At 32.8% G+C, this 17,124-nt stretch overlaps 1 protein-coding gene across 1 annotated transcript in view; it reads left to right on the top strand.

The window, feature by feature from the left end:
- LRP1B (LDL receptor related protein 1B) overlaps nucleotides 1-17,124 on the top strand; it is a 509,529-nt gene that overhangs the window by 452,756 nt on the left and 39,649 nt on the right. Inside the window, 6 exon segments of the mRNA XM_050711674.1 lie at nucleotides 232-473; nucleotides 6,992-7,215; nucleotides 7,493-7,599; nucleotides 10,069-10,185; nucleotides 11,652-11,825; nucleotides 12,361-12,486. Coding sequence (XP_050567631.1) covers nucleotides 232-473; nucleotides 6,992-7,215; nucleotides 7,493-7,599; nucleotides 10,069-10,185; nucleotides 11,652-11,825; nucleotides 12,361-12,486 — 990 coding nt within the window.

Raw genomic sequence — 17,124 nt, 5'->3', positions numbered from 1 at the left:
ACATACTTCTTAAAATATACAGTGTCAGGTGTCACAGTGTGAGTCTGGAGAACATTAAGTCATATAATAGTATCAAAGTATGAAGAGTTGCAATTATTGTCCAGAGCATGAGTGGTTTTTTTAACATAAGAAATGGTCAGATAAACACCAAAAAGCTACTTGAGTGAAAACCACTGATTTTTGCATTAGTTGACATTTACCTTATTTTTGTTTCATTATAATAATTCCTAGGCTCTGAAGATCAAGTTCTCTATGTTGCTAATGACACTGACATCCTGGGTTTTGCATATCCATTCAACTACAGTGATGTTCATCAACAAATATCACATATTGAACATAATTCAAGGATAACTGGAATGGATGCATATTTTCAAGGGAACATGATTGTTTGGAGTACTCAGTTTAATCCTGGAGGAATTTTCTACAGAAAACTTCATGACCGAGAGAGAAGACAAAGTAACAGCGGCTTGATAGTAAGTAAACAAACCCAAAGATTACAAATAACAAATATATTTTCATTTATTTTTCTTTTCCAATTGTTTATAATAATTTAATGATTTAATAAGCTAAAATTCTTATTTGATAATTATTTTATTCAAATAGTATGTGTCGAATTAAATTACTCTGCCTTTCCTTTCAAGACCCTGACAGACTTCGTCATGGCTCTAGGAGAACACAACTGTATTTGAAATTGTTCTACGCAGAAATAACCAATATGTTATAAACTTGGAAATATTGTATACTAGGAAGGTGTATATATATACTTTTCTTTCTTTTTTTTTTTTTTTAAGAGGGAGAAAAAAAAGAGAGGTTATAATATATATATGTGATATGGTTTAAAGAAAGGCATGAATTTCAAATACTTGGAAAACAGAAAACTTAGATAGGCCAAAGAGAGGCCTGATTTCCATAGTGACCAGGTAAACAACAATATTAGAAAATCTATGAGAAACACTTAAAAATGAAACCAGTAATTATTCCTTTATTTATTTAACTGTGTAGTTATTTTTGAATTATTATAAATGTCACTTTGCCATTTGCTGCAGAAATGTGGATTTTTCTAACCTAGGGTAATTTCAAGCAGTCTTTACTTGTAAACAAAGGAAGTGCAGATTGATATTCATTTTACCTAATCTATATGTAGAAGATTCTCAAGAATATGTTAGTGCTGAACTGAAGATAACAACATGATCTGTATGTCTGTGTTTCTACAATGCTCTAAATTTAGATTTTGGACTGTATTAAATGTGATGGCAGAAGGAGAGAGTTACTCAGTTACTCTTTTTTTTTTTTTTTCTTGGCCAGTAGAAGTGAGGTTAGAAAGAATATCTTTCTAGCTGTTTCCTTAAAATTAAGAGAGTTGACAGGGATGAGCTTACATTACATGGATGCTTTTGTATCCAGTACAGTAAACACCAATAGCAACAGTCATCATTCATCTGTCATTCAAATCTTGCACATCTGAAACCAGCTCTAAGTACCTTTCCTCCAAGAAAATTACCTTTGCAAGTGAATGACATTTCTGACCTTTGACCAGAAACCCTGAGGATGTAGGCACCAGTGGACAGTTGTTTATGATGGCATATGTGTGGGAAGTAGATCTAAAACAGATTATTCCTAGTATTTCTATTGGTCACGTATATCATTCAAGTTTTGGGGCAGGATACTTTGAGAATCTAAGTATTCACTGAAAATGTGGAGTAATTCTACTGTGATTTTTTTTTCATATGAAAGTGGCAGATACCTGTACCTAAGAAGTCCTGCTAGACAAACCTTTGTATCAAATTCCTTACATAAAGAAAATATCAAAATTGTAAAGTCTTATGAAATGAACGTGTTGGGCTTTTTTTGTTGTTGTTGTTTTTATTGATTTATTCTATTTCTTTGTGGTTAATATCCAGTCAACTCCTACAAAGATAAGTGTAGTCTGTTGGCCCACAACATCTTTAATGGATCTGTGCTTTATTATGGGTCCATAAAATTGAACATAAACTTCCTTGAGACTTCTTAATAGTCCAGGGGTTGAAATTTTCCTAATTGATTCAACGTTGTCTCCATGTTTAAATGAATAAAGTAAAAATGTTCTTACAATTATTATTATTTTATATTGCTTTTTGTATTACTGTTTTGCCATTATGCCAGAATACTTTCTAGTCACCTCCTCTTAAGTTGAGGTTATCGATATACAGCTTTGCTTTCCCAGTGTTAAATGAAAAAAAATATGCTTTTCTTTATATACCATTTTCGTCTAACAATTCAGGTTGGTAGATGCTTGTGAAGGTGCTTCATCCAAGCCATATAAAGCTTTTTACAAATCTGTATGTGGAAAATGAACAGAATTGAGTATATCTGAATATAAGTTGGAGACCTTTCATTTATCATAGAATCAGCATGGCTTGGGTTGGAAGGGACATTAAAGGTCATCTAATTCCAACCACCTTGCATTTATATTTGTGAAGCATTTATTTCTCACTGCATTAACCTATTCAGAATATTTTCCGAATATTATCTCATTAATACTCAAATACTATTGCCATATATATAGCAGATCAGTGATTTAATTAATTTATAGTGTTGCTTTAGCACTGTCACTTAAATTTTGATTTTGAAAAGCTTGAAAATTCCTTATACTTAACTCAAATTTTTAATGGATAAGTTTTCAAAGGTTACATTATAACTTTTATATCTAGACTTTGATATGTAAATCAGGATGGCAAACTTGAACAAACTCACCTGCATTTTCAGGTAATTGCATTAAAGCAGAAAATACATCTCAACTGAAATTGCTCCATGGAATTAGCATATCAAGAGCCTTCCTCAGAGAACAGCTTTGAGTATCTCTTACATTTTTCTGTGAAAAGGGGTTTAAACTTGGCACAAATTGAAGCATTAAAGGAAATAGTAAATATCAACTCTTCAGAGTTTATTGGCAGGTACAGAAGAGGATTACATTCTGATCAAGTTCATACAAGTGAATTGGTGATAACTGGTGCAGCTGTTCACTGGTGTAATCCTTTGAGAGAGGATATATAAGTTATCTGAGGTGAATATTCAACACAGTGATTTGCCACTTAAACTCAAGTGCTGTTTTTTCATGGAAGAGAACACAAAGTTGAACATTAAAATAATTGTACTGTATAATAGGAAGAAAAACATAGGTTTTGTAATGTATTTAATCAGTATATTAGCAGCTTGCTCCAGGCTCACTGTTCTGAGAGCTTAGCAAGGGCCCTCAACCACTCCTATGATATAGCTATCTACCCATGTACTCCCAACTTTTCCCCAGGTCATGGGGAATTCAGTCCATTGCTTTAAATGGAAAAATGGTTTAAATGTTCTACTAACCCCAGCTAAAATGTACCATAGCTTAAATATGTTCTGTTAACGCACATTATATGAAGTAAAAGTGGTATCTAAGTCTGCAGACAGTAGTTTGAAATCTATAAAATGATAATGTTTGGTTTACAGAAATTTTCCAGGTTACCCTCACAAATATTTTCTGTGACTTACATGTTTCATGAGGTTACTGGAACTGACCTGGGGAATTTTTACCTGACGGTATATTAATTATGCAGAAGATGTTTTCCAAGTACTAATAAATACTATTAAAAAAAAAAATCCTGCTCAGATCCATACACTGAGATGTTCCAGTACACACCATGATACCATTAGTACAGGAGAGCTCCTGCGCAAATGCTTGATGACAATAGCAGATATTCAAGCTCAAGGAATATTTAAGGAATATCTACACTGGTCTTTTCAGCTGTTAACCAATTTGAACAGTAACAGGTTTTCTGCTTCTTTTTTAGTTGTGCTGATCATCAGAATGTTTTTACTATTCTTAAAGGTAACAGCATTAAGTTATTGCTTTACATTGAAGCAGCAGCTCTGTATGGATGATGTTTAATTATGACCTTAGGAGAGCCTCTCCGTCTGGTATCAGACAGATATGTTATTTAAATGATCCTACTTATGTAATACAAACAGTGGTTTGGTGAATATTTGCATCTACTGGGATGCTCGTCTGTTAAGGAAATTTTCTGTTTTCAGAAGTGAAAGCCTAAGAGTTCTCAAGTATCATTGTTTCTAATTTATTTTTATTGCTATCTATTATTGGATAATATATTATTTTTAATCAAGATACATTAAAAAAAAATCATTCTTTTACTCTTTTTCTACAGAAATGCAATACCAAAAACATCTCTAAAGAAAACAGCAAAAATACTTCTTCAGATGTACTTATGATAGAACTTATATTTTTAATTTGTCTTTTCTAGTTAAAATGCTGAGAATTGCAAGGTGATGAGTTCCTGCTGTATGTGTAACAAACTTCCTCCAATCAAATTCAGCTTCAGAGATTGATTTCTGAATGTAATCCATCACTATATCAAAACGATTTCCAAATCCAAGTTGCTACTGTAGCTTTATTTATTTATGTACCTTTAAAAGATGTTTTACAATAGGCAACAATTCAGATAAAAAATGGTCAGGCCGACATGTTCAGTAGATGTGCAGAAACTAACGTTATAAAAGGTTATCAGGCTTCAAATCCCAGGTTTTCTAATAAATTGTAGTAAATTATATTCAGCATCAAAGTGGGCTAAAAGAACTGTAGAAAATAAGATTTTGTTCCTGTATTTTCAGCCTTATTCTGTATGCAAAAATCATTCTTTAAAATTAACATAATCCAAATAACCTATTTAGGTAAAAGCTCATTTACAGTAAGTAATTTTCGTAGACAGTACAAGAAGTTGCATAAGACATCAGAAACATGATATAGCTAGGTTGAAACAATGAACACAACTGAGAATTAAACGGCAGTAGCATCAGCTAGTGTTTTTTTTTTTTTTTATTCTCCCTTTTTAAGCTGTTACACCAGATGTCTGCTTTCCATTTCTTATGGTTATCTCCTTGTTAATTTGATCTTTAATATGAATCCCAGCATTACTGAAATGTCACTTCTCCTGTATAGTTGAGAATGAGGAAAGATCAGTGTTAGTAAGCAACCCAACGTTGTTCCAGAAGTTTTTCTGCATGTTTCATCCGCTTTCAACAGCTTTTTGAGAACCATCCCTCACACTGCATGGGAACTTGCATGATATGTTAACCAGGTTAAAAAAAAAAAAAAAAAAAAAACAGTCTTACTGTAAACAGCGGTTCATGAACAGTCCAAAGAAAGGCAAGGGACATTGCTGGCCATGGTAGCTGTTGTCCCAAAAGAACATTTGGTTCCAGTGTAGTCCAGTGTAGTTCCAGGACTGTAGTCCAGTGCTTCCAGGTAAGTCATTAATCTTAATGGTCTCCAAAAGAGTAACTGGAGATCTCCAGGCATGAGAGTCTTCTAGACACAGATTCATGAATATTATCCCGGATTAAAAGGATCTTAGATTAAAAAATGCAATGAAAGGTTATCAGAAAAAAAAAAATCAAAAAAACACATTTTCAGGTATGATGGCTTTTACTTGAAATTCTTTGAGCTATGCTTGGATAACTTAACAAGTGGAAAAAAACAAAACGGAATGTTGCATTCAGATGCTACACTTCTTGAGAGAATAATTTATTTTTGTTGTATTTCTGAAAGCATCATCATTTTGTAAAAAGATTTATGATGTATTATTTTAACTAAAAAAAACTACTATGACCTGTGTTTTAAAGAAGTACCGATTTGTAAATTCGGTGGTTGATTTTGCTGGTTTAATATTCATCTAAATAGGAAGTCGGGGTTCTGTTTACATTTATAACATGCATTCTATGACATTTTTGCAGTATTAAAGTTTTACAAACAGCAGGCTATCTAAATGCATCATTGCATGTCCTATTACTTCACCTAGAGATTGAAATGACCTTTATTTTATGATGAAAAAAAAGTCTACAAATGTCTTTGTAGTATTAAGGATACCCAAGGAAAATAAGTTATTTTAGGATTTTCTTTACTGATTTCAGTTACGTAGTTTACTAGCATTCCGTTGCTGCATTTGTCAAAGAATAGATTTTTGTTTGTTCATAGCTTAACTTGATATAATTATATGTAAACCAGTATACAATTGTTATATGTATTTAGTTCATGCAAGTATTAATTTTTGGTGATATACTGCATTCATGTAAGAAATAATTGGGTAGTCCTATTTTATAGATTTTACTTCTCTCTTCAGGAATTTTAGTAAATTTCAGAGAATATTCTTCATATGTATCTCCAGTTTGCAGTATGGTCTTATTCCCTTAGGACCGTATTTTAGGATCTAGACTTTAATCATAACTGTGAAATCATAATACAGATATGATTTCATATAAACCAGATATGATGGTTTATAATCTCAAAGATGTAATCAGTCACGACTCTTGTAAATGCTGTGTGTGAAGCTGAATAGCTCTAGTTTTAATTGATGGTGGAGCACAGTTACAGTTAACAGCAAGGGAGGAAAAGTGCTTCAATAGCTTCTTTACTACTGCATGCCAATATTGGGCAGAATACAGAGGTAATTTTTTGCAGTGTTCTGAATGCAGTGATTTTATTTTTCCTTGGCAGACTCCTGAGGTGCCATAACTCAGAAAGGTCTCAAAAAATGTTTCCAATGAGGAGGGTTAGGTTCGGATTGCATAGCATAGTTTTTCGTAGAGTATAATAAATGCATAATCTCAGTTCTTTCTTTTACTTTCATTTGGAATTTCGATATGTAACATTTATTTGCTTCAGCATTAGTAGTTCATGTAGCTCATGCCTAAGTGCTGTTTTCATAATTTAGGTAGCCCAAGACTTGATGAAACAGTTGTTTTGAACTATTGCCTTGTTCTTTGTTGAGTAGAACTGTGAGCAGCCTGCTTCCACTGCTTTTACTCCTACAGGCGGAGCTTGTCTTTCCATTGAAGTGTTTTTAAATTTTTCACCATATATGTTAAAGCTAAAAGTTCCTTGCCAATACAAATCTGTGACTATACAGCTGCCGTGAATGATCATTTCATTAAATCTGACTTTAACATCTGTTCCTTTTAGTGTCCAGAATTCAAAAGACCTAGGGGCATTGCTGTTGACTGGATTGCTGGAAATATTTACTGGACCGATCATTCCAGAATGCATTGGTTCAGCTACTATACAACTCATTGGACTAGTCTGAGATATTCCATCAATGTAGGTCAATTGAATGGACCTAACTGTACAAGACTCCTAACAAGTATCGCAGGAGAACCATATGCAATTGCTGTAAATCCTAAAAAGGGGTATGTATATTTCAACATTACTCTGGTTTGGTAATTCAAATAACGATGCAAATTAAGAGAAAAAAAATGATATCCACTAATGTCTAAACTTTTCCAAGTCACTTACTTAACCTTGCCACTCAGTTTACTTGTATGTAAAACAGGGTGAGCTATCTCCCATCTTTCAGGTAGACTGCTCACAAAAGAAAAAAAAATAGTTTCTATAAAGTGTTCTGAGGTTTAGTATAGGCTTCTATCTTTTTTTCTTTTTTTTTCTTTTTATGTGTAATGCTTTTAGGATGATGTACTGGACGGTTATTGGGGATCGCTCTCACATAGAGGAATCATCTATGGATGGTACACTGAGGAGGATATTGGTTCAAAAGAATTTACAAAGACCTACAGGTGTGCACCTTATCCATTCTTCTTAATCACATGCCATTTTCTAATTCATTGTGGATTTTTTGTCTGAATTCTCATTTCTCAGTTTGCAAATATATATTTATTGTATACTTTTTAATATATATTCAGGTTATTGATGTGCAGCTACTAATAAAAAATTTTAGTTATTTTTTTCAAACAATGCATCCTGATATGACTTAAACTTTTGTAACAAAGCTTAACTGGTTAATTTTACAAAGCAGTACCAAAGGACTATATAAAATCAGTTTAAAAAAATGATTTGTTCAATAACACTTGACAAGCAAAATCAATTAAGGGAACACCAGTTAGCAGAGAAACACGCTTTCTAAGACTGTATGTGAAGTCTTACAGCCTATTACAGTTAGTTTCCTGAATACGCTGCAAAATAATATAAAATGAGGTTTTAGGTGTTCAAAGAAGCAACAACTTAATTATCTCAGTATTTTACAGAAGTATTTTGAAGCTTGACAGTGCATGTTGAGGTCTTGTGAATTACCATTAAGACTCCATTGTCAGGATAAAAGTAATTTTTTTTTTTTGACAAAGGAAATGATAAATCAATAATGAAATGGTTCTCTCTTAAATATCAGCATCCTGTCTTGAAACCACAATGATGTGTTCGCAACCCATTTTCTCATGCAGTATTTGATGTTTCTTCAGGCATACAATGATAATTTGTTATTATTGTATCGCAAATTAGGGGTTGTCCAACTTTGCTATGCATATCTATTGAAATACAGGCTTCTTTCTAGAGGTTACTATCTGAATATCTAAATGTTAGTTAGAAGCTGACACTATCACTACCACAAGTAGTAATATTTTAATAGACTTCTAAGTCCCTAGCTGAGGTGGGTTTATGGAGTTGTATATGCAAATTACACTCACCCCACAAAGGTCATACCCTTTCTTTATTGACATGATTAGATTGAAATATAACAACTTAAGGCATTATATCCGTGATAAGGAAAGCTGAGGAGAAGCTAATGCTCTTTTCTAGGCAAGTTTGAAACACAATAATATATAGTCAATAATAAATTCAGTAAGTAGATTCTGATGATTAGGATTGAAAGAGATCATAATTTAGTTTATCAGAACTCTTGCTTATTTTTCGCCAAGCTTCTTTTATAAAACACTGTGAACATGCCAGATGCACAGATCTGTAAATATAGTTCTAAAAAAATATATTTTTTTTACTATGTGTTATCTCTGGTATTGTGAAGGAATCATTGAGGTGTTTGTTTTTTTTTTTTTTTTGATATTTAAGTATTCTTACTAAAATGCAAAAAAAAATAATAATTTTAAGCTGGAGACTGGGGACTATTTCTAAAATATTCTCTCTTACAAGTACCTTATAACACCCAGAGTTAACACATTATGATGATATTTTACCAGAAATTATTCTCTTTAACTGTATGTCTGAATTCTAGTGTTTCTTTTAAAGACTTTTTTTTTTAACAGTATTACAAATAGAAACATATTTCACTGATCTATGCATCACACATCCTCTACTTCCTCTCATCTATCTGTATCTGATTAATTTATGACCTTAAGATGAGAATTTTTGCTGTTATGTATAATTTCTTTTGATGTATTTTTTTCTGAATTACCTACTTACATAAATAGGAAGAAAAATACTTTTCCCCATTCTTATTAAAAATACACTATAACTTCAGAAGCTCTGAATTAAATTCTTTTATGGTTCAAATATTGTTACAGGTTGAAGCTTTTGACATGACTTAAAATGACATATTAATCATTTAAGCATCCCCTAGAGTAACATGGACTGCTCAATTTAACTATTTAGTTATTGCCTAGAGGCTGAGTAGTCACATCGTTTTCTGTCTTTTATTCTTGTTTGTACTCTCACTCTCTCACTTTTGCTCTCTTTCCATATATATGAGTGTAAACACATTTGTGGATATTGCTGTTTAATTCTTGCAATACTTTCAACCTAATTTAATTAAAATAATCTTATTTTTAGTTCTGTAATAATTACTATGTATGAAGTTTTGGTGGTAACAAATACATAGTTAGATATATATTTGTGGAAACAGTATAGATTCAGAATACAGCATCAAATGTGAATGCTTTAAAGTTCCTAACATGCAGTCACTCTAGTGCTATTGGTTAGAAATCTATTGACAAAATAGATTTTTTTTTGTTAATAGAGAAAACTATGGGATTAGATCCTACGTTTATATTCCCAACTGGTAGATGCCTACTTGCTAAGGTACTGACCTTGGATGCGTAAGTTTAAGAAAGTAAAAGAAACCAGTTGACTCAAGGAAGGTTTAAGCTGCAGATATTATATTTTATTCCTTGGTTTCCAAGCCTGTATTTTTGTTGTCATCCTTATCACTGGAATACGAATGATAGAAAACTGTATATTTAATAAAAAAAATTTCAACCTTTATATACTTGGTTGAACTTTTTTTTTTTTTTTCTTTTTAGGTCTTGTAGTTGATCAGTTCAGTCAGCGTTTGTTCTGGGCTGATTTTGAATTATCTGTTATTGGAAGTGTTCTTTTTGATGGTTCTGATTCAGTTGTGTCCGTGAGCAGTAAACAAGGTATGAAGAGGATTTATGTAACATGATTTCTGTTTTACTGGGCAAAAATTTTACTATACTGAGAAACTATGTAAGAAAAAAAATTCACTGTTAAGAGCTAATATTCATTGATTTTTGTAGATAATACTTTAGATATTATCTGAACAAATATGTATTTAAGTTTTTAAATAATCTGATAAAGTTACTTTAGGGAAACAAATACAGAATTATACGTGCAAATTTCCAAGACTGTTACCTAATAGTTAGCTTAGTTACTATTAAATATCACTGTGAGAAATATTTTTGTGGCCTCATTTGAATTTGCATTGCAACAGGAAGACCTTAACTGGTTAGAAATTGGAGCTTTCGGCATTGCATAGGAATTGTAAAGTTCATAGATCATAGAATCATAGAATATCTGAGTTGGAAGGGACCCACAAGGATCATCAAGTCCAACTCCTGGGTTGCCAAAGGACCACCCAAAAAATCAGACCATGTGTCTGAGAGCATTGTCTGAATGCTTCTTGAACTCTGGCAGGCTCAGTGCTGTGACGACTTCCTTGGGGAGCCTGTTCCATAGTCCAACCACTCTCTCAGTGAAGAACCTTTTCCCGATATCCATTCTGAATCCTCCCCTATCACAGCTTCAAACCCTTCCCTTGGTCCTATCGCTGGTCACCAGAAAGAAGAGATCAGCGGCTGCCTTGCCACTCTCCCTCATGAGGAAGTTGTAGACTGTGATGAGATCTGACCAGAGTCAGTTTGGGAGAAAAAAAATTAATTTGGCTTTCCAGTCAGTTAACAATCACAGAATTCTACTAAAAGAATGTCAATTGGGAAAGTTTATTCCAGAAGAAAAGAGATTCTGATCAAGCAAACTTTGCTTTTAAACAATTGCATGTTGGCTTTTCAATAATTTGTTTATATATGTAACATTATTTTGTGAAATTTTAGTAGAAAGAACATTGAAGACTTCAAAAATTTGAAAGCCCACTGAGGAAAGCTTAGTTGGCAGTTGGTATTGGATTTTCATTGGGATGATATTATATCTGGTGCTAGAGAGCATTTTAACCACCGGTCTGGAATTCACCAGAGGCTTCTGGAAGATACTAGCTGCTAAATATGAGGAATTGGTAGAAGCTTTGCATTTTATTTTGCATTTATTTACCATAGTTATGAATTAAAATGTGTAGTATAAAAGGTAGTCTTTCATCAGCTAGTCTTTCCTGTAGGGTTTTCCTGCTTCTCAATGTTCAACCATTTTCTGAGGTTGAAAGCTAATACAAAGCTACACATTTAGTTGCTCATAGTATGGAAAGAATTCTTTTTAAGAAGATTGCTTTTTAAAAGGCAATCTTTGTGGGTAAAAACTGCACACTGAATAATAATGGCTTTTAGCTTGTAATTACAATGCAATTTAAGTTATTATTAAAATTGTTTACTATTTGTATATGAATATATGTTTGTGTGTATTATTTTTATTTAAGGTTTACTGCATCCACATAGAATTGACATTTTTGAGGATTACATATATGGAGCAGGTCCTAAAAATGGTGCATTTAGAGTACACAAATTTGGCAAGAGCCTTGTAGAATACCTAAGTGTGGATGTTGATAAAGCAAAAAGTGCCTTGATTTTTCATCGCTACAAACAAATGGACTGTGAGTAAGCATAATTACTTAAAACTAAATATTTGGCAAGTTCACCTCAGAAAAATAAACCAAAACCTTAAAGTAACCATCAGCTGTAGAAATGTAAAACATATCTTGGTTGTACAAAGTGAAAATAGATTTAGTTATATTTCTTTATATAAGTTAAATTTACGTTTCAATGCCTTTTCTTTCATTTGAAGAGACATTGGACAAGTGCCTGCCTTGTGTACCCATACTGTGAATGGAATATAAAAAAATTAGAAGAGAGCTGAATACAAATGAGGGTTTTTACTGCATATTACCAATATGTTTCTTATTGATGGAGTAAATTCTATCATGGTCTGAATCAAGCACTGCCATTTGAGTGAGTGTTCACTGTCTTCAGGCTGTTGATATTCTAGAAACTGGAAGTGTATCAGAATTTTGTGATTATTTACTTCTTCCCAGTTCTGTAACACAGGATAATTCTATAACAAAAACAAACAAACAAAAACCACTGCCACCACCAAAAATAAACTTTTAAATATTTTCTCTTCTGAAACAGTGCCTAATCCATGCTTGGATCTGACATGTGAATTCATCTGTTTACTCAACCCGTCTGGTGCATCATGTGCTTGTCCGGAAGGAAAATCATTGGTTAATGGAACATGCATTGATCAGAGCCTCTTAGGTAGGTATTGAAAACTGTGAGAAGCAGGGAATAAAGAAATGGTCAATGTTTTCATAGCCAGAGTTTAGCCTGTCTGTGAGTCAGAGTTTTGTTACTTTATGTTGTTCATCATAAGTATTACATATTTGAAATGGAAACTAAATATGAAAGAGCATAATGCCTGATTCAGAAAACTGTTTATATTCATCAAAATAAAAATGAGCTTTCCAGCTGAGTTGATACAAAATTATATTTAAAAATGGGTGTATACATTTTGACCAAAAGAGGTTTGAAAAGGTCAAAAGTGTTTTGGATTTCAAATTAAACTAGAGACATTCATGAGAAAAAATAAAAGACCCTCAAGAAACAACTCTGCTTAGGCTGCAACAATGGTTAAAAGGCAGTAAGAGCAACATAGCAAATTATAATGAGTTTGAAGCAAAAGGAAAAGAAGAAAAAACAACTGAAATATTTTTATCTAAAATGACCTTTTTTTGGTAATATCTAATAATCTCTAAAATCAAAACAGAAGAAACTTAGACTTCATGGTGAAATAGCTACTGATTTCTTGCTCTCTCTATATAATTTTTTTTTCCCCATAAAAGAAGAGTGTTAAGTGCTCTGAAATTATTCTACTGTATTTAAGGCCAAACCTAATGTAGTTATGCAGCTGAAATGAATTCCTAACCAGCTTGGATTTTAAAAGGTTCTAGAAATCACAGGATAGGGTTTCTTTTGTGTTTGAGAAGTCAGTGATAGAAAGTATTAGTATACTATACAAGATCTGTAACTTTTAAGACAGATCTATTTAAATACCCTTTGTCTTCAGAGAGAATCCACAATTCCTGCCCCTCCAAGTATCAGCTCTTTGTTCATCTGAGATGGAAACATTTCTACCTGACTACTTTTGACTTGTCATCAGAAGCCAGAAATGCTTTAATAAAATTTATTTTTCTGATGACACAGTACAATCTAAAAATTATTTTCAATGACCCATAGTTACTACTTAGCTGTCTAACCACTTTAGGGCTCTTGCTCTATTTCTTGTGACTATACCCCCCAAATCGACTCAAATTCTGGTTCATTGGATTGTTGTTGATTTTTAACCAATGAAAATTGAGGTAAGTCTTGAAATTCTGCATAATAGAATTGCCTTTCTGTAAGTCTTGATCCATTGAATTGATTTTTCTTCATAAGTACTATGTGAGGAATTCTAAAGTGGCTTTCTGTAAGACTGAATCCAGATTGCTCCAGACAGCTGTTTTACCAACATTTCTTACAACGGATGAAAAACAGTTTGGGGGTTTAATTTGGCATTCTCAAGCTAGAGTTATTGCAATATACATGTGTTGTATCATTCAGAATGGTCTGATAATAAAATGAAAGTGATTTCCTGTGTGTTCATAGATAAGCTTCCATCTCTCTTTTCCCAAGCAGATTATGACTGACAGAGCACAACTTTTTTTTGTGTGTGTGTGTGATTTATTTCTTGACTGTAGCAAGCCCAACTTTTTAAGTTTAGAAGCTACTCTTTAGATTTCATATTGGTAGAGTACCTCTTCATATTTCTGAGAGACCACTTGATTTGCATCCATCAGGTTCATTGTATCTAATTGCCTGTAGAACAGTGATGCTAAATATGTACGGAGAGGATGGAAATGTAGAGACTAGCACTGGAGGAAGACAGTGTATATCACAGCTGAATGAGTAAAAGTAATGGAACACTTCCAGGAGTTCAGTATTCTGGGGGTGAATATTTATCAGTTTTCATTTTAAGAAGGGAATATTTATGCTGTCTTGACTGGATGAAAAGCCAGAGAAAAAAATGTAAAGACTCAGATCTGACATTGCTTCTGAAGAGAGATGAAACATTAGTTTATCACGGTGTTCCCTTCAGCACATTTCTGGGAGGACTTGCCCACTGTGCAAGAGTGGAGGCAGACCAAGTGCTCTGGCTTAACGTAGAGGTTAATCCCTGTATACCTTCTTTTTCACCCACAAATTCTGCCTCAGGGAGCTGTACTAGCAAAAGCTATGGCAGTTCATATGCTAGCTTCTTGATTTCTGTCCTGCTTTCAGATTGTTTAGATACCAAATAGAACAGTGTAAAACACAGAAGTCTCCTTCTGGTTTGAAAAAATATTTGATTACAGAACTATTTTCTGTATTTATAGAAAGGTATACCATTAAGAGTGATATATCCCAGAACTGAAGAAAATGGGTTAAATTAAAGCAGGTGTTAGTTTCTTCTCACTGTGCATCCTTTTCTTAGCCCTTTCTCTTCCACCTAGGGTTGTAAACCAAATGGATTTTTTAAAGCAAAAAAAAAAAATCTGAAGGGAAATCAAGGTCTTTCATACAGCATTCAGACAAAATTCAGAGGTTAAAACTTGTTCTAAAAAATCTAGTAGACATTAAGACTCTCATCTGGAGGGACAGGAAAATTTGCACAACCTTAGCATAACATTAGAACTCTGTACTTTCTCCTTAATAGGTGCATTCAGCTCAGGAAAGTATGAATTATGCACTTCTCTTTAGGATAGTCAAGAACAAATACTTTTGTGCTCCATGAGATGATTATTTTCCACTGTTGGAAGGGAAACTTCTTGTGCCAATGACTATCATTCATTAACCATGTGCCTCATCTCTCCATTTAGCTGGCTAGTCTGGAAATCAGTGGATATTTCAGAGGAAAAAAAATAGCAAAAAGTAAGATACATTTTTCTCAAGAAAGAAAAGGTTGTTATAGAAATGCCAATGAAAGATGTGTATGTGTGTGTTTGGGGAAGAGGGATGGAACACACAAAAAATTGGACAAGTGAAGGAAAAAATATCAGTGAGATTCAGAATGCTTTGTATTGCTGCTTTTTCAGTGTTTCTTCTGTGTAAGATTTTACTTTCAGTTAGAGGAAAGAGGCAAAGAGCGTAAATAGGCCATAAGTTCATTAATTTTTCTGTCAAATAGTCATATCAGGAAGAAAAACATAAGAAAAAACACAAATCAAAGTTATTCTGATCTTTATTGAAGATGTATTAAGATTGATTAGACAAATCAAGGTAGCTGAAGAATAAGTAACCAGGCTAGAAGAAAATATATAAAATTACATGACCTGTAACCCTTTACATTTTTTCATGTTAGATAGATTCAGTAGCTAGACTGGAAGTACTATAACAAGTGAAATTATTTACTTCTGACATTTCAGAAGTGAAAAGAACAGCTGAGAGGTCTTTGAGTCCAAGTTCCTGCTAGCTCTGACTAGTATTGGATTGACTACAGATAGAAGTATTTCTGATTTATTTTACTTTGCTTTGTTCCAGAAGTAAATGCATATTACAGATGTTCTCAACTCTTTTCTCTTGAGGCCTTTATTCACTAATTCAAATTAAGAGTGTTCAGCTTTTTATAACAATTCTTCTGTGTTTCTCTCCTGTATTGTTTTTTTCTTCCTATTTTCTCCTATGGGATCATTCTGCTCTTGTCTCGCACACAAAGGCATCTGATCCTCTTTTGTACTTGACTGATGTGAGTCAGCAAGAGTAATTTGACTCTTGTATTTACTTTCAGACAACAAAACAGCAGCATTAAAAGCCCTATACTGTTAAAGTCTAACATAGTATCTTTAAACTGGATTATCCATTACATCTTTCAGTCCTAGTTTGTTGTTTATTTAAAAGTCCAAAATTGTTGTAGTTACTTTCCTTCATTTCATATTAGATTTGTATTTAAACTCTTGAATTCAAACTGTTGAATAGAGAACAAAATCAGTAGCAAATTTTAGTAATCTCATGATGGAAAATATAACAACTTTTATATTTTTCCAGGTTAACCATTGACCATTGCATAAAGTTTTAATGTATATTGCATTTAAAATGTCTAAGACGTGAATATCTACATTTTTGAAAGGCAGTTGGATTAGAAATCTTTACTGTGGGCAATTTTTGGTTCGGTATATTTTCCTGAAAATATGAAGGCATGTATTTCTCAGTGTGATTACAGTAACTTTGAAGTTTGTAGTTCATGTTTCATTCTTATAAATATGCATTATGATATTTTATTATTCTGATGAATTAATAATGTCTGTCATAATTGATTTTTTTTTTCAAATTTTGCATCTTAACTCTGCAGAATTGGTCTAGAAGAGAACTATAACTGATGTTTTTAATGTGCAATCAGAATGGTTCATAAAAATGAGCACTTGTCTGTACTTTGGTGTTGCTCAGTTTTTACTAAGCTCTGCTCTATAAATTCATGACTAATGATAAGTAAAACAGATAAGATAAGCAAAACAAAAATAGACCTTTTCTCCAATAAGTTATGCCACATTATCCATTTAAACAACTTCTATAATGAGTCACTGAAGAATGGTTCATGGAACATCAAAGGATTTAATGAACCACCTAAATAAAATAGAGGCATCTTCAAACTTCCAAGTACAAAGTAGCTTTGTTACAGTAGATAAATATATATAGGGTAGATACCAAAAAATGAAGAACATATGGTATTTAGTATTCTCCCTGTAAACACCTGAAGTAATGTAGTGCCACTCAGTCCTCCACAAGAATTTTGAGGTTTGTTGTCTAGTTTCAGTTTAATTTGAAAAAAGTGCAATAATCAGGCAAGGAAATAATATATCTGAAAACACAGTTTAAGAGCAACAA

Source organism: Cygnus atratus, chromosome 6 (genome assembly GCF_013377495.2).
Source record: "Cygnus atratus isolate AKBS03 ecotype Queensland, Australia chromosome 6, CAtr_DNAZoo_HiC_assembly, whole genome shotgun sequence".
Lineage (NCBI taxonomy): Eukaryota > Metazoa > Chordata > Aves > Anseriformes > Anatidae > Cygnus > Cygnus atratus.
The sequence above is the reverse complement of the archived record's forward strand: the minus strand, read 5'-3'. Positions and strand labels throughout refer to the sequence as shown.